Source organism: Bos grunniens, chromosome 9 (assembly GCF_055505025.1).
Source record: "Bos grunniens cultivar Pamir isolate PY7600 chromosome 9, Bosgru_T2T1.0, whole genome shotgun sequence".
Taxonomy (NCBI): Eukaryota; Metazoa; Chordata; class Mammalia; order Artiodactyla; family Bovidae; genus Bos; species Bos grunniens.
Window position 1 is genome coordinate 27,949,942 of NC_141173.1, and position 24,476 is coordinate 27,974,417.

Consider the following 24,476-nt stretch of genomic DNA (forward strand, 5'->3'; position numbering starts at 1 on the left):
AGAGCTATTAATAAATTGATTTCCATTCTCCTTTACTGCATGAATGCCATTCCTAAAGTCTTTACTACACTAAAGAAAAGTTTAAGTTTAAATTTCATGATTTTGAGTATAATTAGGAAATCAAATGAGTATTCAGTAAAATAATCAATCACAAAATTAAATATAACTTTAAATACTCCCAGGACCATGTACATTCATGGCCCAATCCCTCTTGTTATATGAAAAAGATTTTTGCAGAGAATCTAATGTTAAAATTTGAAGCAATATTCATACTAGATTTTTCTAAAAATAATGTATTTGAATTTTTTTTTAATTTTATTTTACTTTTAAACTTTACATAATTGTATTAGCTTTGCCAAATATCGAAATGAATCCGCCACAGGTATACCTGTGTTCCCCATCCTGAACCCTCCTCCCTCCTCCCTCCCCATACCATCCCTCTGGGTCGTCCCAGTGCACCAGCCCCAAGCATCCAATATCATGCATCGAACCTGGACTGGCAACTTGTTTCATACATGATATTATACATGTTTCAATGCCATTCTCCCAAATCTTCCCACCCTCTCCCTCTCCCACAGAGTCCATAAGACTGATCTATACATCAGTGTCTCTTTTGCTGTCTCGTACACAGGGTTATTGTTACCATCTTTCTAAATTTCATATATATGCGTTAGTATACTGTATTGGTGTTTTTCTTTCTGGCTTACTTCACTCTGTATAATAGGCTCCAGTTTCATCCATCTCATTAGAACTGATTCAAACGTATTCTTTTTAATGGCTGAGTAATACTCCATTGTGTATATGTACCACAGCTTTCTTACCCATTCATCTGCTGATGGGCATCAAGGTTGCTTCTATGTCATGGCTATTATAAACAGTGCTGCGATGAACATTGGGGTACACGTGTCTCTTTCCCTTCTGGTTTCCTCAGTGTGCATGCCCAGCAGTGGGATTGCTGGATCATAAGGCAGTTCTATTTCCAGTTTTTTAAGGAATCTCCACACTGTTCTCCATAGTGGCTGTACTAGTTTGCATTCCCACCAACAGTGTAAGAGGGTTCCCTCTTCTCCCCACCCTCTCCAGCATTTATTGCTTGTAGACTTTTGGATCGCAGCCATTCTGACTGGCGTGAAATGGTACCTCATAGTGGTTTTGATTTGCATTTCTCTGATAGTGAGTGATGTTGAGCATCTTTTCATGTGTTTGTTAGCCATCTGTATGTCTTCTTTGGAGAAATGTCTATTTAGTTCTTTGGCCCATTTTTTGATTGGGTCATTTATTTTTCTGGAGTTGAGCTGTAGGAGTTGCTTGTATATTTTTGAGATTAGTTGTTTGTCCATTGCTTCATTTGCTATTATTTTCTCCCATTCTGAAGGCTGCCTTTTCACCTTACTAATGGTTTCCTTTGTTGTGCAGAAGCTTTTAAGTTTAATTAGGTCCCATTTGTTTATTTTTGCTTTTATTTCAATTTGAAATAAAGTACACAATAAATGAAGTGCACTTGAATCATCCTGAAACCATCTCCCTCCCACTCCTGGTCCATGGAAACATTGTCTTCTAGGAAATCAGTCCCTGGTGCCAAAAAGGTTGGGGACCACTGCTAGATCTTTATTGTACATATTGTGAAAGACTTGAGGGCAGGAGGAGAAGGGGACAACAGAGGATGAGATGGTTGGATGGCATCACCAACTCCATGGACATGAGTTTGAGCGAGCTCTAGGAATTGGTGATGGAAGGGGAAGCCTGGCGTGCTGCAGTCTGTGGGGTCACAAAGAGTTGGAGAAGACTGAGGGACTGAACTGAACTGATTGTGTTTTTTATACCATTGAGATCAAAGTGCACTGTACTAAAAAATGAAAAGAAACAAATATACAATAAAATTATTGGCACAGCATATGGTTAACTTCTTGGGCATAGACTTGTGTTCAAGGGTGTGAGAACAGTAAAGAGAAAACTATACTTAATTGTTAAAGACATTCAGGAGTGCTGGAAGTAGTCAGACACAATTCCAAAAGTATTGTTAATTATTGTAGTTGGGAAAGAATTTTAGGTTTACACTTGGGCAAATGTGTGTGTGTGTTTCCAGAAAGGTTTCTACACTGTAACCATGTAGGACCATTTACCCCAGGAAAACTGGAGTTAGAGGAGCAGTGAATATTTGGTTTTAGTGCAAACATTTGTTTTCTTTGTAGAACGCATTTACACACATACTAAAGCATTTAATAGATAATAACATTAACTCTGTTCTTTAAAAAAAGAAAGGTATGGGACGTTAAAGGCACTTTTTGTTAATCACAGCAGTTATATCTAATTACATAAACAAATTTGTAGAGCAAATTTAGACATTTTCGTGTATCAAGGAGGGCTATGTACAAAAGAGACTGTCAAAGACTTCAGCCCTAAGATATCTTTCTAATGACCTTCCTTCTTTACTTTCTTATTATGAGATCTATGTCCTTGAGTTAAGACATAATGTCACAAAGAAACCCATTTAAATACCTTTAGAAGAGTTACAAGTTAACCCTGTAGCCACTCAAGCACGCATAAGATCAGCTCAGTTTATAAGTTTATATGCAGACTCTAGGATTGAGAGGAACAGTCCATTCTGATGACTGTGTTAAAGGATAAGGATGAATTAGTGAAAACACCAAACATTTAAGATACTTTTTGGAGAGATAAGCATAATGGGAGTAAGTATTCTGAAATTTAGGAGTTAGACATCTAAGGATGAGACAGATAACTGTCAAAGCATTACATAAGAATTATTTAAGACTTTGCAAATGGAGATGCCAATTAAGGAACCTTGTTTCTTAGCACCAAGGACAGTGCACAATATGTCAGAGTATCCTATAATTTCTTTCCAACATTTTAAAATCAGACGACTACAATTCTGAAAATTTCTATAAAAGCAAATCACCATGTATAAACCCTGACAATTCTCACAGTACTGTCCATGTTCTATCCATATTAACAACTAATTTCTTCCAGCATGGTTATCTGGTCTATATACTCTATACAGTCTATACAGTCTCAGTATATCTTTTGGAAAATACTAATCTCAAGCTAATGCAATGAAGTGTATAACTGCAAAGTGGTTGACTAGGTTGTGTCTGTTTGTTTTTGTTGTCTATAATGAATCAATGCCATAAGAATGATAAAATTTGGCATATAGTCATTTTTTGCCTTTTTTTTAGGTATAGAGGATACGAGCTTTATATGCTTAATATAAGTACAGGTATTACTATTAAAAATCCCTTTTATAATATATCCTATAGTGATTAAGCAAGCAATCTGTATTATTATACTGTTAATGCTAAGGAACTCTACTTTCTGAAGGATTAAGGAACTTTATACATTAATTCTGATTGGTAAGCATTAGATATAACCTAGATCTTAACTTCATGATTTCCAGATTATCCTTGTCCTGGAGAAATCTCACTTTTATCATGGAAATATGTGGTCATTCTAATAATGAAGTATTTCAAGGTCATATTACACATCCAGCCTGGTTTTAGAAATAATTCCTCATTAATAACTGCACTCTGACAGTTTCATCACATCTCATTATTAACACAGTTTTCCCATTCTTTATATTTCCACTCATACCAAATAAAGGGGAAAAAAGATCAAGAATCAGGTCCGCTTTTAGCAACAGGTAAAACATGAATCCCTATTATCCACCTTTAATAATAAGCACTTAATTTTCTTGGGTGATCCAAAGATCACAGCAGACAGTGACTACAGCCATGAAATTAAAAGACACTTGTTCCTTGGAAGAAAAGCTATGGAAAATCTGGACAGCACATTAAAAAGCAGAGATATCACTTTGCTGACAAAGGTCCATCTAGTCAAAGCTATGGTTTTTCCAGTAGTCATGTATGGATGTGAGAGTTGGACCATAAAGAAGTCTGAGAGCCGAAGAATCGACACTTTCAAACTGTAGTGCTGGAGAAGACTCTTGAGAGTCCCTTGGACAGTGAGGGGATCAAACCAGTCAGTCTTAAAGAAAATCAGTCCTGAATATTCATTGGAAAGACTGATGCTGAAACTCCAATACTTTGGCCACCTGATGCAAAGATCTGACTCATTAGAAAATATCATGATGCTGGAAAAGATTGAAGGCAGAAAGAGAAGGGGGCAACAGAGGATGAGATAGTGGGATGGCAATATCGACTCAATGGACATGAGTTTGAGCAAACTCCAGGAAATACTGAAGGACAGGGAAGCCTGGTGTGCTGTGGTTCATGGGGTCACAAAGAGTTGGGCATGACTGAGCAACTAAACAACAAACTAATCTAAAGAAGCACTGATCTTTTTGGAACTGTGGTCTCAAATGGAAATACTGTGTTTTGTTTTTTCATAGTTATCTTGTCAGTCATGCCTTTAAAGTAAGTTATTAAACGTGTTCATCTGATTTAAAATCCAAGGTCTTCTGTATTCTTGGTCCTCATGTGTAAATGGTTTACTTCTAGACGTTATATTAACATCACTAGTCTGTTGAGGACTTTCCTAGTGGCTCAGATGGTAAAGCATCTGCCTACAATGCGGGAGATTCGGGTTCAATCCCTGGGTCGGGAAGGTCTCCTGGAGAAGGAGATGGCAACCCACTCTAGTGTTCTTGTCTGGAGAATCCCATGGGCGGAGGAGCCTGGTAGGCTACAGTCCATGGGGTCACAAAGAGTTGGACATGACTGAGCGACTTCACGTTCAGTCTGTTGCATGGTGTACCAATACTACTTTGCCTACGCTATGGAAGAGTGAGAGAAGAGAAAGAGCTTAAGGAGACAATTTTAGATGTATCCATAATTTTGATTTCTTAAAAATAAGGTTACTTGAAGCAACTATATAAAAATATCACTACAGAAACCTGAGTGATGAGTTTTTGATAATGTTATTATTTGGACTACTCTATGCTTTAAAATATTTAGTAGAAAAATTTAAATATCCAATTTTGATTTAGATTGTATTAGCTTAAAACTTAAAAAAATATGACTATTTGAACACCATTCTTAACATACAAAAATGTTTAACATCACCGATTTCTTGTTAAATTTTAATAATTCTCAAAGATAAATGTTAATGATTTAAAAACTTTTAAATTATTAATTATATTTATTTTAAATCTACTTCTTAAATTTTTAGTTTTAATTTATGGTTGAAATTGAAGGCAATTATATAGTTTAGATGTTGCAGAAAATTTTCAGATTTTCTTATGTTTCAAGAACAGATACATCTTTGCAACTATTGCATGAAAAGTCTTTAAAAGATCATACTTAAAGTACAAAGTTTAACATATATTTATGTAATCAAGCTCATTAACTATATAATTACAGTTATTCATTGTTGTTGTTGCTCAGTCACTCAGTCATGTCTGACTCTATGCGACCTCATAAACTACATACAGCATGCCAGGCTTCCCTGTCCATCACTATCTCCCTGAGTTTGCTCAGACTCACATCCATAGAGTCAGTGATGCCATCCAACCATCTCATCCTCTGTCGTCCCCTTCTCCTCCTGCTGTCAATCTTTTCCAGCATCATGGTCTTTCAATGAATCAGTTCTTTGCGTCAGGTGGCCAAAGTATTGGAGTTTCAGCTTCAACATCAGTCCTTCTAATGACCACTCAGGGTTGATGTCCTTTCGGATTGACTTGTTTGATCTCCTTGCAGTCCAAGGGACTCGCAAGACTCTTCTCCAGCACCACAGTTCAAAAGCATCAATTCTTCAGTGCTCAGCCTTGTTTATGGCCAACGCTCACATCCATGCATGACTACTGGAAAAACCATGGCTTTGACTAAATGGACCTTTGTGGGCAAAGTGATATGTATGTTTTCTAATACACTGTCTTAGGTTTGCCATAGCTATTCTTTCAAGGAGCAAGAGTCTTTTAATTTCATGGCTGCAGTCACTGTCTGCATTGATTTTGGAATCCAAGAAAATGAAATGTTTCACTGTATCCACATTTTCCCCATCTATTTGCCATGAAGTGATAGGACCAGATGCCATGATCTTACTTTTTTGAATGTTGAGTTCTAAGCCAGCTTTTATACTCTCCTTCAGCTTCATCAAGAGGCTCTATAATGTTTATTTTTCCAATTGGTCAACTTGATTTTTCAAAGTCTGAATGTGGAGCATAAAAACCCCTCTACTTCTGAGAATTTTGACTTGCATTTCTATCCAATTTTTAAATATATATTACAATATTATATTTTAATATGTATGAAAATTCTTCACTGTTCTCCACTGTAGTTGGTTCCTTTGTCAATACAAAAGCATTCTCTTTGTGACACCTAATGCTATTCTACTTGAATCCTATGTATTCTGGTATTATTTTACCAGATCTTCATTTTATGTTTATCTGCTATACACATATAATTTATATATAACATTTGTTACTTTAATATGTAAGTATAAATAGCATAAATGGTAATATCTTTTTGACCCAATCCATAAGCCCTTGACTTTTAATAAAATTTTTAATATATAAGCAGGTGTTTTTTATAATTTTTTGCTTTTGTTATTTTTTCATTCATGTTTCTTAACAATATCCATATAACTGGCTGCTGTAAAGATTAAATAAGCTGATATTCACACTTCCTGGCAAACAGGGTTCACTTAGTGCTAATGTATTTGCTTGCTTTTATGTTCCTTCCTATCTATTTCTGCTTTATTGACTATGCCAAAGCCTTTGACTGTGTGGATCCCAATAAACTGGAAAATTCTGAAAGAGACGGGAATACCAGACCACCTGACCTGCCTCTTGAGAAACCTGTATGCAGGTCAGGAAGAAACAGTTAGAACTGGATGTGGATCAACAGACTGGTTCCAAATAGGAAAAGGAGAATGTCAAGGCTGTATATTGTCACCCTGCTTATTTAACTTATATGCAGAGTACATCATGAGAAACGCTGGGCTGGAGGAAGCACAAGCTGGAATCAAGATTGCCAGGAGAAATATCAATAACCTCAGATATGCAGATGACACCACCCTTATGGCAGAAAGTGAAGGTGAAAGAGGAGAGTGAAAAAGTTGGCTTAAAGCTCAACATTCAGCAAACGAAGATCATGGCATCCGGTCCCATCACTTCATGGGAAATAGATGGGGAAACAGTGGAAACAGTGGCTGATTTTACTTTTTTGGGCTCCAAAATCACTGCAGATGGTGATCGCAGCCATGAAATTAAAAGATGCTTACTCCTTGGAAGGAAAGTTATGACCAACCTAGATAGCATATTCAAAAGCAGAGACATTACTTTGCCAACAAATGTCTGTCTAGTCAAGGCTATGGTTTTTCCAGTGGTCATGTATGGATGTGAGAGTTGGACTGTGAAGAAAGCTGAGCACCAAAGAATTGATGCTTTTGAACTGTGGTGTTGGAGAAGACTCTTGAGAGTCCCTTGGACAGTGAGGGGATCAAACCAGTCAGTCTTAAAGAAAATCAGTCCTGAATATTCATTGGAAAGACTGATGCTGAAACTCCAATACTTTGGCCACCTGATGCGAAGATCTGACTCATTGGAAAAGACCCTGATGCTGGGAAAGATTGAGGGCAGGAGGAGAAGGGGATGACAGAGGATGAGATGGTTGGATGGCATCACTGATTCAATGGACATGGGTTTGGGTGGACCTGGGAATTAGTGATGGACAGGGAGGCCTGGCATGCTGTGGTTCATGGGGTCTCAAAGAGTCGGACACAACTGAGTGACTGAACTGAAATGAACCTATTCTATACATTAGTCTCTTATAACCTTGGAAGGTATAAATGATGTTATAAATTCTACTGAAGGTAATCTTTACATGATGTATGTGCTTTCAAGTGAGGGCAGATTATCAATATGGAAAAAGAGGCTAGATAGAAACTTCAATAGTATTTGTTTATATGTGCGATTTATTTCCTTCTGTATCAAAATCTTTTCTTGAACATATCATGAATTACTATAAAGCTATTTTATGTGTCTTTTTTCCTGATTCTTCCCTACACTAAATTTCAATGATTTCCTACAGTAAACTTCTACAACATGCAAAGTGTCTCTTACTTTAGAACTTGTGTTTTAGTCTTTTGCCCTCATTTGTCTTGAGACAAATATAAACAACATGTGCATCAGCAACTGATTTCTCTTTAATCAGACTCAGGATTGTGAAGTCTGTAGCTTAGGTATAATAAGAGCAGCAGGATAAGGATGACAAGCCACAAAGTTAAATACATGGTTTGTGTGGGATTTGTCTTTGTATTGGTGCTGAGGCTACCATAGTATGCACACCACAAAACAGTATTGATTTCCTGTTGAATGCTTGCTTATGAGTTTATGATTCACTCAGAAGTAAGGCAATCCTTCTGAAAAAACCTTTCGTGGTTTTTACACATCTATTAAATGATCTTATTACCATTTTTAAAGTGGACTTAATTTGTTACTTTTTGGATACTTCATCTTTCATGGTACTCAAACCCAGTAAATTGGTACTTCAAAAAGAAAAAGAGAATGCATAACGTGAGTGGTTATGAAATGCCCTGATTTCACACCATATCCTTTTTCTAATTCTCACTATGACCTTGTCAGAAAATGCTTGCCCCACTGCTGTTAGCAGGAATATCTTGGATGCTCCCTGTAATAGGAAAGTTCCAGATGTATCTTTGGAAATGAAGTATTCTTTGAACCAGTCTATATCATGCCTGTGTTCTAATGCCCTTTCTACTTGTGTGCAATTATTTAGATTTACCTATCATGGCTGAGATGGGCAAAATTTGCCTTAAAATTCTCTGAAGAAAAAAAAAATTACAATGTCTTACTAGTTAATATTTTAATGCCGCCTGAAAGCCCGCAGAGAACACAGTTTTGTGTGTGTGTTCTTAGTTGCTCCGTTGTGCCCTACTCTTGCGACCTTGTGGACTGTAGCCCACCAGGCTCCTCTGTCCATGGGATTCTCCAGGCAAGACTGCTCGAGTGGGTTGCCATTTCCTTTTCCAGGGGATCTTCCCACCTCAGGGATTGAACCCAGGTATAGTCCATGGGGTCGCAAAGAGTTGGCCACGACTGAGCGACTTTCACTTTCACTTAACTTTAACTCCTGCATTGCAGGCAGATTCTTTACCGTCTGTGACACCTGGAGATCCTCAATTTTAGGGGGGTTATAATTTGGACCCTATTATGACCTCTTTGATACTCCCATGAAATAACATATAACACAATTTTATGACTCTCAATGACAACAGCCTATAATGGCAACACATGTTTTTTACTCTCTTCATCTATTCTCTATTAGGGAATCAGGCATTGGATGTCACTGATAATATCATGGATAGAAGGGCAAGAGTAAGAAATAATGATCTAGCACCACATGATCCCTCAACAAATCAAATTAGCGATCTTTATAATTCTAACTATTCATATTCTATAGGAAATACATTTTAATATGTCTCAAGATAGCAGACAAGTGGAGTTGGAAGGGGAATTTTTAATCAGACCTAAAAGTCTACTTTCATATTCTGTTTTTAACACTTAAACAGATATGACACACCACATGATGGAGCTTAACTTAAAACTCAAACCAACAGAAACATCTGCTGCTGTAAGTTGCTTCAGTCATGCCTGCCTCTGTGACCCTGTGGACCATAGCCCACCAGGCTCCTCTGTTGATGGGATTCTACAGGCAAGAATACTGGAGTGGATTGCTGTGCCCTCCTCCAGAGGATCTTATCCACTCAGGGATTAAACCCACATCTCTTAGGTCTCCTGCACTGGCAGGTGGTTCTTTACCACTCGGACCACCTGGGAAACCCTCAACTACATGGCATGCCCATAATTTTGTTCCAGATATACTCCCACGATATTACTCCATGCCTCTTGTAGATGTCAAAATCACTACCATTCATTCATTCTTTTCATGTCTTCAGCAGTAAGAAAATCCACACCATATATAACCACTAAATACAACAATATATAAGTTTTTCCTGTAGCTCTTGTGATCCTTGCTAGGTTTGGATATCTTTTTCATTCATTAAAGAAGAGTTATCATTGGTTGAGCACCTACTGTGTCTAAGAAGGCACTGTCAGGCGCTGTAGAAACAAGGTGTCCAACTCTTCCAACAATTTTGCAAAGCATCATAGTTGGCACCAATCTGCAGAAGGATGAAATTGAGATGCAGAGTTCTTAAATGACTTAAGATTTTATAGCCAATAAATGATGGGACCAAAATTCCAATACAGGCCTGCCCAATTCCATACTCTGGCTGTTCTCACCTCAGGATAAAACCTTTCACCCAAAAGTTTTCTTAAATCCAGTTCCCTCAAGGATTTTTCTCTATGTTACAATGGCAATTTAATAGTTTAGTGGATATATGCTCCTTTATTCACTCATTAAATAAGATTCTGTATACCAAATGGTCTTTGTTAAGTCTACTGCATGCAAAAGAGAACTGAGCATTGTCCCTGCCCTCTAAGGATTATAAGCCAACTTAGTTACACCTCTTGGGAAGAAGGATGCAGTAATACCTATCTCAAGTGAGTTTTTTAGAATGAAGCAATTTATCAATGGGTGATCAGCTTAAAGGATTAAAGTGTAATATTGGGAAGTATCATAATATCAAATGTCAAAAAATAAAAACATTTTTCAGGTACATTCTAGAGCTCCTTAAGCCAAAATAATGATACTCCATGTTAAAAGGTTCATATTTTTCAGGAATACACATTCTTATGGAAAAGCATGTTCCAGTGTTGCTTCTGTCATATCACTCGTTGCCACTTTGCCCATGAGCAAAACTAGCCTCAAATCTTTTTTATGGGTGTATGAAAATTATAGCTAACGCATCTGTTGATAAAATATGCTTTTAAGAACTCAAATGTTAATGGAAATTTGTTCCAACAAAAGTACCAAAGGACAACTATCAAACAGAAAATGAATAATATTTTATTCTGTCTGAAGTAATTCTTCTCTTCCATTCATAGAAAATAAGTCAATACTTTCAGTTCTAAATTAAGAACATTTTGGTTAAAATAAATCACCTAACAATATAGGGAGAGCACTTAGCTCCCATTTGATGATTCTTCTATTAAATTCTCCATCTTTGTAGCTCATGCTTGAAAACATGTGAGGAATACTATTGTTGCCCTATGTATGCCCACAGGAGTAAAGTGTTATCCTTCTGATTCTTCCGAGGTTTTAATTATGAGAGTAATTATGTTGACATAATGTGCAAAATATTGTGATATTTCATTTTCAATTATTTACTACTATTGGCAAATGACAGCACAAATTACAGATACGCATACATCTATGTTTGCTAACAATCCATTGTCAAACATTACTAAATTTTTAAATTATAGCTAACAGCAATAGGTAGCTAATTTCCCTTAAGTAATTCTCCTGCTAGGATTCCTACAAATTAAAATCATTGGAGCTGACCTGAATTTTAACACTAATATATGCCTTAAAGTGTTTAAGCTGTATTATTTTTCTCACCAAGAGTTAAATCATGAGTCACTACATTTAAAGTTACAAATATCTTGTTTTTTTAAGGTAAATTCTATGTAATTCAGCACTTGATTCATCTATTTTCCAGCATTAAAAAGCAAACAACCATTAATACAGGCTTATTTTAATTATGTTTATATGTATATTTCATGTAATATTTTAACCCTTTCCCAAGGTATGGAAATCTTAAGATTAAATAAGATGCTAAAAAAAGGATCCAGTTAAAAATATGTATTAGCCCATAAGTTCGTTTTTCTTTTTTGACTCACCTCCTAGAATAATGGAAACAAAAAAAAAATGGGACCTAGCTTGAAAACTTTAGCAAAGCAAAGGAAACCATAAAGAAGATGAAAAGACAACCCTCAGAATAGGAGAAAATATTAACAAATGAAGCAACTGACAAAAGATTAATCTCCAACATATATAGCTCATGCAGTTCAATATTAACGAAATAACAATCCAATTGAAACATAGGCAGAAGATCTAAATAGATATTTCTCCAAAGAAGGTATACAAATTTCCAACAAACATGTGAAAAGATGCTCAACATCACTAATTATTAGAGAAATGCAAATCAAAACTTCAACGAGGTATCACCTCACACCAGTCAGAATGCCTGTCATCAAGAAATCTATGAACAATAAATCCTGAAGAGGGTGTGGAGAAAAGGGAATTCTTCTCATGCACTGTTGGTGGGAATGTAAACTGATATAGCCACTATGGAGAACAGAATGGGGGGGGGGTTCCTCAAAAAACTAAAAATAGAATTACCATGTGACCCAGTCATCCCACTACTGAGCATATACCAAGAAGATACCAGAACTCAAAAAGACACATGCACCCAAATGTTCACTGTCAGTTCAGTTCAGTTCAGTCGCTCAGTCGTGTCCGACTCTTTGCGACCCCATGAATTGCAGCACACCAGGCCTCCCTGTCTATCACCAACTTCCGGAGTTCACTCAGACTTATGTCCACTGAGTCAGTGATGCCATCCAGCCATCTCATCCTCTGTCGTCCCCTTCTCCTCCTGCCCCCAATCCCTCCCAGCATCAGTCTTTCCCAATGAGTCAACTCTTCGCATGAGGTGGCCAAAGTACTGGAGTTTCAGCTTTAGCATCATTCCTTCCAAAGAAATCCCAGGGCTGATCTCCTTCAGAATGGACTGGTTGGATCTCCTTGCAGTCCAAGGGACTCTCAAGAGTCTTCAACACCACAGTTCAAAAGCATCAATTCTTTGGCACTCAGCCTTCTTCACAGTCCAACTCTCACATCCATACATGACTACTGGAAAAATCACAGCCTTGACTAGACAGACCTTGGTTGAGAAAGTAATGTCTCTGATTTTTAATATGCTGTCTAGGTTGGTCATAACTTTCCTTCCAAGGAGTAAGCTTCTTTTAATTTCATGGCTGCAGTCACCATCTGCAGTGGTTCTGGAGCCAAAAAAAGTAAAGTCAGCCACTGTTTCCACTGTTTCCCCATCTATTTCCCATGAAGTGACGGGACCGGATGCCATGGTCTTACTCTTCTGAAATGTTGAGCTTTAAGCCAACTTTTTCACTCTCCTCTTTCACTTTCATCAAGACACCTTCCAAGAGGATGTACATTCACTTGTCCATCAACACCACAGTAATCCAAGGCAAGGACTCAACTATTAATGCTGAAGAAGCTGAAGTTAAATGGTTTAATGAAGACCTACAAGACCTTCTAAAACTAACACCAAGAAAAGATATCCTTTTCATCATAGGAAATTGGAATGCTAAAGTTGGAAGTCAAGAGATACCTGGAGTAACAGGAAAAAGTTTGGCCTTGGACTACGAAATGAAGCAGGGCAAAGGCTAACAGAGTTTTGCCAAGATAACACACAGAAAACATCCTCTTTCAACAACACAAGAGACAACTCTATACACGGACATCACCAGATTGTCCATACCAAAACCGGACTGAATATATCCTTTGCTTCTGATGATGGAGAAGCTCTAATACAGTTAGCAAAAACAAGACCAGGAGGTGACTGTGGCTCAGATCATCAACCCTGTATTTCAAAATTCAGGCTCAAATTGAAGAAAGTAAGGAAAACCCCTAGACCATTCAGGTGTGACCTAGATAAACTCCCTTATAATTACACAGGGGAGGTGACAAATAGATTCAAGGAACTAGATCTGGTAGACAGAGTGCCTGAAGAACTACAAAAGATGGTGCCCAAAATTATTCCCAAGAAAAAGAAATGCCAAAAAGCAGAGTGGTTGTCTGAGGAGGTCTTACTAATAGCTGAGAAATGAAGAGAAGTGAAATCCAAAGGAGACAGAGAAAGATAAACCCAACTGAATGCAGAGTTCCAGAGACTAGCCAGGAGAGATTAGAAAGCCTTCTTAAGTGATCAATGCAAAGAAAGAGAGGAAAACAATAGAATGGAAAAGACTAGAGATCTCTTCAAGAAAATTGGAGATACCCAGGGAACATTTCATGCAAAGATGGGCTCAATAAGGGACAGAAAGGGCAAGGATCTAACAGAAGACAATATTAAGAAGAGTTGGCAAGAATGCACAGAAGAACCATACAAAAAAGGTTTTAGTGGCCCAGATAACCGCAATGGTGTGATCAATCCCCTACAGCCAGATATCCTGGAGTGTAAAGTCAAGTGGGCCTTAGGAAGCATTATTATGAACAAAGCTAGTCGAAGTGATGGAACTCCAACTGAGCCATTTCAAATCCTAAAAGATGATGCTGTTAAAGTGCTGCACTTAATATGCCAGCAAAATTGGAAAACTCTGCAGTTGCCACAGGACTGGGAAAAGGTCATTTTTCATTACAATCTCAAAGAAAGGCAATGCCAAAAAAATTTCAAACTACCACACAATGGCACTCATTTCAACCACACACGCTAGCAAGGTAATGTTCAAAATTCTTCATGCTACGCTTCAATAGTGTGTGAACTGAGAACTTCTAGATGAACGAGCTGGATTTGGAAAAGGCAGAGGAATCACAGATCCAGTTGCCAACATCTGCTGGATCACAGTAAAAGACAGTGAATTCCAGAGAAACTGCTTCTGCTTTATTGACTATGCTAATGCCTCTGTGTGGATCACAACAAACTGTGAAAAACTCTTAAAGAAATGGGAATACCAGACCACCTTACCTGCCTCCTGAGAAATCTGTATGCAGGACAAGAGGCAGCATTGGACATGGGACAATGGACTAGTTCAAAATTAGGAAAGGAGTATGTCAAGACTATATATTGTCACCCTGCTTATTTCACTTATACGCAGAGTACATCATGTGAAATGCCAGGCTGTATGAATCATAAGATGGAATCAAATTGGAGAAATATCAACAACCTCAGTTTATACAGATGACACCACTATCATGACAGAAATTGAAGAGGAACTAAAGAGCCTCTTGATGAGGGTGAAAGAGGAGAGTGAAAAAGCTGGCTTAAAATTCAACATTCAAACAACTAAGATCATGGCATCTGGTCCTATCACTTCATGGCAAATAGAACTGGAAAAAGTAGAAGCAGTGACAGATTTTATTTTCCTGGGCTCCAAAATCAATGTAGATGGTGACTGCAGCCATGAAATTAAAAGACACTTACTCCTTGAAAGGGAAGCTATGACAAACGTAGACCACATATTAAAATGCAGAAACATTACTCTGCCAACAAAGGTCCGTATAGTCAAAGCTATGGTTTTTCCAGTAGTGATGTGTGAATGTGAGAGTTGAACGATAAAGAAGGCTGAGTGCCGAAGAATTGATGCTTTTGAACTGTGGTGTTGGAGAAGACTCTTGAGAGTCCCTTGGACTGCAAGGAGATCAAACCAGTCAATCCTAAAGGAAATCAGTCCTGAATATTCATTGGAAGCTGAAGCTCCAATACTTTGGCCATCTGATGCGAAGAGCCAACTCATTGGAAAAGACCTTGGTGCTGGAAAAGATTGAGGGCAGGAGAAGTGAGTGACAGAGGATGAGATGGTTGGATGGCATCACTGACTCAATGGACATGAGTTTGGGGCAACTGCTAGAAATAGTGAAAGCCTGGCATGCTGTCATTCATGAAGTCATGAAGAGTTGGACAAGACTTGGCAACTGAACAACAGTTTATGCACTGTTTGAAACAGCAAAATATTGGCAACACTGTATGTATCCAGCAATATGAACCACTTCTAATACTAATTATCTATATGCACAGATAAAAAGAAACACTATCTGGGCAGAGAAAAGGAATTCCATAGACTGGTATATACGGACACATAAAGGAAGGCATTTTTACACTAATATAGGCACCACCTGTTTTAGGAATTTGTTCGCCCTGAATCCTCAACATCTTAAACAATGCTTGGCATGTAGGTTCTCAGTTTAAAATCTCTTGAATAAATGAATAGGGAAAAAAGGCTCTTTTTTAAATAACTTATGCATACAACTTTATTATATAGATGTACAAAATACACATAGATGTACACTTGAGTCTTTTATTTGAAAATTCCTGCAACTTTTCAAAGCTCACACTAAACCATGAACCACAGCTGACAGCCAACTTTGACCCTGTCCTTGTGATCTTCTTGGCAACATAATTTGCACCCTGTAGGAACGAAGATGACTTCTTCCTATGACAAGGCTGTGTTCGACACTGGTTAATTAGCACACAGATGGCAGGACGCTGCCCATTTTACCCCCTACTATAGAAACCGCACATTTATATGCAGCACATATTGCAAAGTGGAATATTTGCACAAGTCATATGGCAGTAATCAGGTCCTCACTTTAGAAAGTTAGAATGAAAAGAAGGTAATGATTATGAACTTCAAAGTACAGTGCACTCAAATAATTGGACAAGCTTCATTGAGAAAAGATGAGGCACAATGTACTGTGCTGTTCTTATACTTTAATTCTTAATTCTTAGAAAAGGAAATATATATATGAAATTTATCTAAGATGCTGATCAAGCAGTTGGTAATGTAAATATAGGATGGTTTAAAGGAAAGGAGGAGAAATACCATATACACTTGTTTTTAAAATGCATTTTGAGGGTTTTGTTCAAATGTAAAATCTGAAAATAATATAGAAAAAAACAAACAAACAGGACTTCAAATGGGAGGCCTTGCTGAGAATGAGAGACACTAAACAAAACAGAACTGGAATCTCTTTCCTCGACCAGTATGTTTCCTACACTAACTCCATACCCGAGATAGATAGGATTTCTCCTCTAACTGATGAATGGCTATGGAACATTTAAATATTTATTCTCTTACAAAAAAAAAATATTCCTGAGTTTAAGGAAATGACTACAGGTATGGTTTCAGAAGCTTTCTCTTGAGCTTCTTACTCAAGGAGCTACTTTAGGCAAGGAAAAATAAAGAGGTGGTAAGTGTTCATTGACAAGTTAATTTCCTTTACCTAATTATCATCTGGATGTGGATAATCAAAACTTGATAGAGCTTGTATAAAACATGCAACATTTAAATCTTGGCTATTGGTGAAGAATGTCTCTTGCTTATTGCTTTTTTTAAACTAACTTCTCATATATTCTAGCCTTATTAAAATTTAAAAAGCACTGAAAGAGGATTTCAGAATATTAAAAACAATAATATTTATACAAGATTTGATGTGAGGAATATTTCTTTCAAAATACTACTTCTCCTTGAACACATATTTGTTTTGGTTGAACCATCACTAGTACTATGAAGTATGTTTTGGTACACTATGCTGAAATAGTGTCTTAGTAATTAAATCTAAAAGAACTCCTATTTCTTAATTATATTCCAAGCACCAAGATAATTTTCGGATCATTTATTTTCTAGTTATTGCATGCAAAATGCTAAAATGGTACAGCCTCATCCCATATTATACAATTTTACAAAATGTGATCTTTAAACAATTAAGAAAAGCAAATTCTTTATGTAGAAATGCAAATTAATACTTTTCCTTACATTATTGCTTGTGGCATTAAAACTAGGCCTTCCTGTTGGTTTTCCAAGACAGCCTTTGGGACCTACTGTACCTTCATTCTTCCCTGGCAATGACACTTTTCACTTTGAACATGTCAAAGGAGGAAAAGCAGCATCATATAATTTAGGAGTGAGAATGAATGGGATCCCTGAGCACTGGTTATCCTTGAAGCAGATATCTTACTGTGCATTTCACATAAGAAATCTGCTGCAGAGGGTAAGGATGTGGGATCACAGCCGGGGCTTACCCCTCTCACAGTTCTTTAAAAAAACACACTGTACCAACTCATTTGGGAGGAAACTTCTGACTAATGCAATGGATTTCTTCCCCCTTTCTTTGCCTTTTTTTTTTTCTTTTTACTTAAGGATTACATCCAGCTACTTTTTAGAGGTTCTATTACTATTTTGTTGGAGAAGGAAATGGCAACCCACTCCAGCGTTCTTGCCTGGAGAATCCCATGGACGGAGAAGCCTGGTAGGCTGCAGTCCATGGGGTCACACAGAGTCGGACACGACTGAAGCGACTTAGCAGCAGCAGCAGCATTACTATTTTGTGTGAAGTATAATGTTGCCATCTAAGTAAAATTTTAGTAGGAGGCTTTGAAAAATAAATCTAAACATGGCACATGGATGAAATAAATTGTAGGACACCACACATTACTTAGAATAAATTTTAAGTAAAAAGCAGATTATAAAATAATACAAGCTGGAGGATGCAGATTTATACTTAGGACATAGAGAACTGCAAAAGTGACCCCACTATCCAAACAAGGAAAATAGGCCAGATATTCTACAAAATATATTTTCTTAAATCCATTAGAAAGCTGTAGTTATTGTGCAATCAAGAAATTTAAATTCCCAAGAGGGACAATCCCCTCCAAGGAGATACAGGATTCACAAACTGTCTTGCCAAAGAACATGGAAAATAAAGCAAGAGCCTCCATGAGACTCAAAAAAAAAATTCGCTAAAATTTTAACAAGGCACTTGAGAAGTTTGGGCTTAGTGTATCCATTTGGAATAACTGCAGAGCCTACACAAAAGGATAAGTCAAATTCATCTGCATACTCTCTATGGTAGTGTTCACTGATGCTAAGAAGGAAGACTGGAGGCAGGGCAGAACCCTAAAGGGAGATGCCCTGCATGGGCAGGTAGTGTGGAAGAGATTACAGCTCTGAGTACAAGCACAAATGCCATAGAGTTTTATGGACTTTTCTCCCATACAAAGCAAAAAGCTGTAGGATGCAGGGGAAGGCAGCAAAGAAGCATGTGGCTAAGCAAAGAGTAGAAAAACAAACCCTACTAGGCTTATGGCAAGGGCAGGAACCTCTCTTGAACCTAACATCCTATAACGGCTTGTATCTCCCATCACTAAGAACATAAACACCTATTCAAGGTCAAGGTCAAGGTCAAGAACTGATACATACAAGGTAGGGAGAATTTGGTCATCAAGTGGAAGAGTGGTAGGCATCCTGAGACTTCCCTACTGGCAACCCAGGGTGCAAGGCCTTCTCCAAACTACAGCTCAGGCAGAACATCAGAGAACCCCCATCTCTCCATGGATCTATCATGGAGTACTAAGCAATAGCTGTCTACTGGTGGTGAAGGATAAGAACGTTAATGGAGCTCAGACTCTGTAGTACAGACCTTATGAGGATGATAGAACATTGCTACTGCTGCCGCTAAGTCGCTTCAGTCGTGTCTGACTCTGTGCAACCCCATAGACGGCAGCCCAACAGGCTCCCCCGTCCCTGGGATTCTCCAGGCAAGAACACTGGAGTGGGTTGCCATTTCCTTCTCCAGTGCATGAAAGTGAAAAGTGAAAATGAAGTCGCTCAGAACATCGAGGATGGAAAATTCATACTGAGGACAACTTGCTATCATCCTACTTCTTATCTGAAGCACAAATCAAAGATAACCCATCTCTAGAAGAAGTTCAAACCTAGAGGAAATTCATCTCTAGAGGAATTTCCTGTACTACCAGGAAACACAGCAATGTCAAAACCAAACCCAGGCAACCCAGGCAATTCCTGATCAGAGTGACTCAACACCCCACGCTAGTGGCCTGGTAGATGTTGAAACCTGCCCATTCCCATATGTAAATACTAAACACATCAGTAGCTGATGAGTTGCTACAGCCACAGAAAACTCAGTAGCCATGCATTAGCCATCATTAATTAAAAGGAAGAGCTGATAAATATAGCAATATGGTATGTCTCAAAAGCACTGTACTAAGTGAGAAAAAGCCAGAGGTAGAAGACCACATGTGTCATTCTGAAAATGCAAAACTCTAGATGCAAAAAAAAATTGATCAGTGGTCATCCAGATTGGTAAAGGAAGGGGTACTGATTACAAAGGGTACAAAGGAACTTTGGGGGAAGATGGTAATATATTTTTCTTACCTTGACTGTGGTGGTTTTGCATGACTGAATACAGTGTCAAAAACTCATATAATTTTGCTAACATACAGAACGACAGTCAAGTGTTATTGTTCAAGGAACATTTATTTGTTTGACAACCCCTCATTTTTTCAACTGATAAGTGAGAAGAAGCTGGTATTTCAAAAGTATGTTTGAATAAAACAAAACTGAAATCTCCAATCAGGGAATGTGGTTTAATCACCAGTTTGTTATAAGGAGTAGCTTTAAATTCAGAATAATCTTCAATGACAGATATGCAGATATCTTCACTAAGGACTGAACACATGATACAAAATTAAAGGAATATTATATATTGGAGACAATAGGGTTAATATAAATGTTTTTAAAGCAAATTGGAAGTAGCAAATTAGGTGGGAAAAGAGGATGAGAGAGACAGAAAAGGGAGATGAACATAAAGCACACACACAATAGCTGCTTAAAGTTACTTAACACAGGAAATATTAACCACACAACTCAATAGCTCATAGAAACATCACAACTTTTTGAGATCACATAAATTAACCTCCATTGAGAAACTGTTCAGCAAATAAAATAGAAGAGGAAAAATGAGAAGACCTTGTTTGACCCAAGTCTCACCCTATCAATGACTTCACTGTCTGGAAAAAAATAATCACTCAACTTTTCGGGATTCAGCTCACTCAGCAAATGAAAAGACTTCAGGATTCTTTTCAAGAAATATGTATTTGCATAAGGAATTCTTAAATCAAATGCTGAGCAAGTAAGTGTTTGAATGAACATTTGCTCTATCTTTTAGGCAAGATACTGAATAGGAGAGGAGAAAAAAACTGAATTTCTTTCACATTGTAAACACATCCAAACCTGTATACTCTTCATCAAGTTAACTACTTTTAAGAAAATAATACAAGTTGTCACATTTAAACATGACAAAGTAATCTTTAGAATAGGTGCATTCTATGAAAGGTGTTCTAATTTTAATGAGATCTCACAAAATTAGAAAATGCAAATGGAAGTGATTTTCTCTACGATCATTATAGAATAGGAGCATTTTATTTGTAGAGGTTGATTTACCTTTGAAAATGTTTTTAAAGGAAGACAAAAGAGCTATTCAAAAGAATATAGAAAATATTTATTTAGTACTAATTATACATTAATTTTTAGAAATATTTAATAGTATTTAAGAATAGGACCTACATAATACAAATGCATTCCATTTATTTGTATTTTTACACATAAAATTTCAAAATAAAAAAAAAGTCAATGATATTTTAAGACAAATAACATGAAACTTTCACTTCTAATCCCCAGTCTTATTTGTAGGGTACTCCTTGACATTCTTTTCAGTATTTTACAGGAATCTCAAGCTATGCTATGCTATGCTAAGTCACTTCAGTCATGTCCGAATCTGTGGGACCCCATAGACGGCAGCCACCAGGCTCCCCCGTCCATGGGATTCTCCAGGCAAGAACACTGGAGTGGGTTGCCATTTCCTTCTTCAATGCATGAAAGTGAAAAGTGAAAGCGAAGTCGCTCAGTCGTGTCCGACTCTTAGCGACCCCATGGACTGCAGCCCACCAGGCTTCTCCATCCATGGGATTTTCCAGGCAAGAGTACTGGAGTGGGATGCCACTGCCTTCTCCAATCTCAAGCTATATATGTACAAAACTAAATCCAAGAATTCTTGCATCTCATCCTCCAGTGTGCCCTATTCCAGGAAATGGCATGAGAGTTTATAAAAAATGTGAAAGTAATTCTTAACCCTCTCTTTCCTTCCCACTGCATGTAGTAAAATGGAAACCCTATTAGAAATATCTTGTAAATTAAGCTAGTAATAGTGCATACAGAAATAAAAAGAAGATAACATGGTGTGTTATGAAAACCTCAATCAATACTTAAGCCATTTTTGACCTACAACATAGAGAACATAAAATGAAATATGAATAAATATTGATTAACCCAAAAGAAGGCAGGAAGGGAGCAACCTAATAAAAACAAAAAAGAGAAGGGCTATATGAAAGTCAAAAACTAAGATGGTAGATTTAATTTCAACCATTAAGTTAAACGTATATGTAGCAACACTCTAATTAAAAGGCAAATACTGCCAGTGTATATAAAAGAGAAAGATAAAACTATGCTATCGACAAGAAATGTACATTAAATATAAAGAAACAGATATGTTGAAATAAAAGGGGAAATAGTATAGAATGTAGAGAGTAAGTGTAAAAAAAATGGTCTGGCTATATTAAAACAGTATTTAAGCAAAATCAAGACAAAAACATTATGACAGAATAAGAAAGAAGGAATAATGGAAAAAAGTGGCAATTAATCATGAAGACAATACTAAATATGTATTTAAGTAAGATAGAGCTTCAAAAATGCATTAAGCAAAACCTGATAGAACTAATGAGAAAAATAGAAAAAAATCATGATTACAAATGGAGATATTAGAATACCTCTCCCTGACACTGATAGAACACACAGCCAAAAATAAGTAAGGATATATCACATCTAAACTACAGTATCAATCACCTTGACCTAATTAACCTTCACAGAACACTACTTGCAACAACCACAGGATAGTTTCAAGCATAAAGAAATTGTTCACCAAGATAGATCATAAGCCTGACCATAAAATAATGCACAATTTCAGAAGACTGATATCTGACAAAATATTTTCTTTGCTCAGAACAGAATTTAATTACAACTCACTAATAAAATATGCAGAAAACCATTATAGTATTTGAATCCACAGTGTTAAATAATGCTTAGAGGAAAGTTTATAATATTAAACACCTAAAATGGAAAAATAAAAAAAAGCCTAATTTAATACTCGAAGAAGAAAGCAAAAGAAGAACAAAGTAGTCCAAGGTAAATGCACAGAAATAAATGATTAAGAGCAAAAATAAATGAAATAGAAAACAGACAAACAATAGAAAAATATACAAAAGTTAATCCTTTGGAAATATTAATAAATTTGATTAACACCTAGTAAGAGAGAAAATAAAAATTACAAATATCAGAAAAGGAGGGAATCCACTTTAGATATTACAGATATCAAAAGGATAATAAAAAATATTGTCAACAGCTTTAAGCCAACAAATATGATAACTTAGATAAAATGGAATATAACCTGAGTGGGGGGAATGCAAATTATCCAAGCTAAGAATTAACAAGAAAATGTCCACTTTAAGAAATTTCCAACATAAGAAAATATCCGAGCTAAGAAAATTTCATTAGCTCTCTATATGACCAAAATTTAATTTTTAATCAAAACCCTCACACAAATAAAACTCAAGCTACAGATTATATTCCCTATAAATTCTATGGAATATTTAAGAAAAAAACAATATGATTCTTACACAAACTCTTTCAGAAAACAAAGGAGGGTCATGCTATATTAATCTTGATACCGTACCTGTTAAGACATTACAATACAAGGAAAGAATATTATAGTCCAATATTCCTTATGAAATAGAAATATCCTCAATAAAATATTGCTAAATATAGTTCAGCGATACTAAAAAATGACAATACATCATGCCCAAGTGTGGTTTATACTATGAATGCAAAGTTGGCTTAAAACACTGTTGCCCCACAAAAAAAAATCAATGCAATTTACCAAAAGAGCTGAATGAAATAGAAAATTAATATATTCATTGTTATAGACACAAGAAAAGCATTTGACAAAATTAAAAGCTACGCATGAAAAAAATCTCAGCAAAGAAGTTCCTGAATTTCATAAAAGCCATTTGTAAGACCAAGACCTTGGGGAGTAGGGGAGAGAAAGACTGGCAGGTTGGGATTAGCAGATGCAAACTATTATACATAAGATGGATAAATAATAAGGTCCTACTGAGTAGCACAGGGAACTACATTCAATATCCTGTGATAAACCATAACAAAAAGAATATTTAGAATAAGAATGTCTACATTTGTATAACTGAGTCACTTTGCTGTACAGCAGAGACTGGCACAACAAGGGAAATCAACTGTATTTAAAAAAATATAAAAAAAAAAGACCAAGGGCTAAACTCAAATATAATGGGAATGGACTGAATGTATATCAGGGATGAATACAACGGTGTCTGCTCTTATAATGTTAATTCAGTATTATACTGGAGGTTCTAGCCAGAGTGGTAAGGCAAGAGAAATAAAAGCATAAATTTTGAAAAAGAAGGCACAACACTTTATTCTTCGGTGACATGATCTTCTCTATAAAGGAGCATAAGTCCTTCTTAGTACTGACAACTGGAATTAATAAGTTTGCTAGGCTGCAGAATGGAAAGCTAATATATAGAAAAATTTCACATTCTATAAACATAGAAAATTTTAAAATTGAATAAAAATATAATTTTTATAACAGTACTAAAAATACTTATGATAAATTCAACAAAAGAGGTGAAATATCCTAACTCAGAAAATTGCATAATTTCTGAGAGAAATTTTAAAAGATCTAAATAAATAAAGATTTATACTACACTCATGGACTGGAAGCCTCTAGATTCAATGAAATTACAATTAGAATATTCACAGGATTTTTTTTAATAAGTCAACAATCAGATTTTAAAATTAATATTAAAATCCAAAGGACCTTTAATAAACAATATTATTTTTAAAAACAAAAAATATATGAGGAGACATCCTACCTGATTTTGAGATTTACTAA

The 24,476-nt window shown here is 36.4% G+C and overlaps 1 protein-coding gene across 4 annotated transcripts in view; it reads right to left on the reverse strand.

Moving 5' to 3' along the window:
* NKAIN2 (sodium/potassium transporting ATPase interacting 2) overlaps positions 1–24,476 on the reverse strand; it is a 1,179,899-nt gene that overhangs the window by 703,489 nt on the left and 451,934 nt on the right. For 2 of the 4 annotated variants that reach the window (XM_086317027.1, XM_086317026.1), the window contains exon 2: positions 10,029–10,116. The exons of the other annotated variants lie outside the window; for them this stretch is intronic. In XM_086317027.1, coding sequence (XP_086173153.1) covers positions 10,029–10,103 — 75 coding nt within the window. In that variant the 5' untranslated portion in view covers positions 10,104–10,116. The remainder of the gene's footprint in view (positions 1–10,028; positions 10,117–24,476) is intronic. 4 annotated transcript variants of the gene reach the window in all.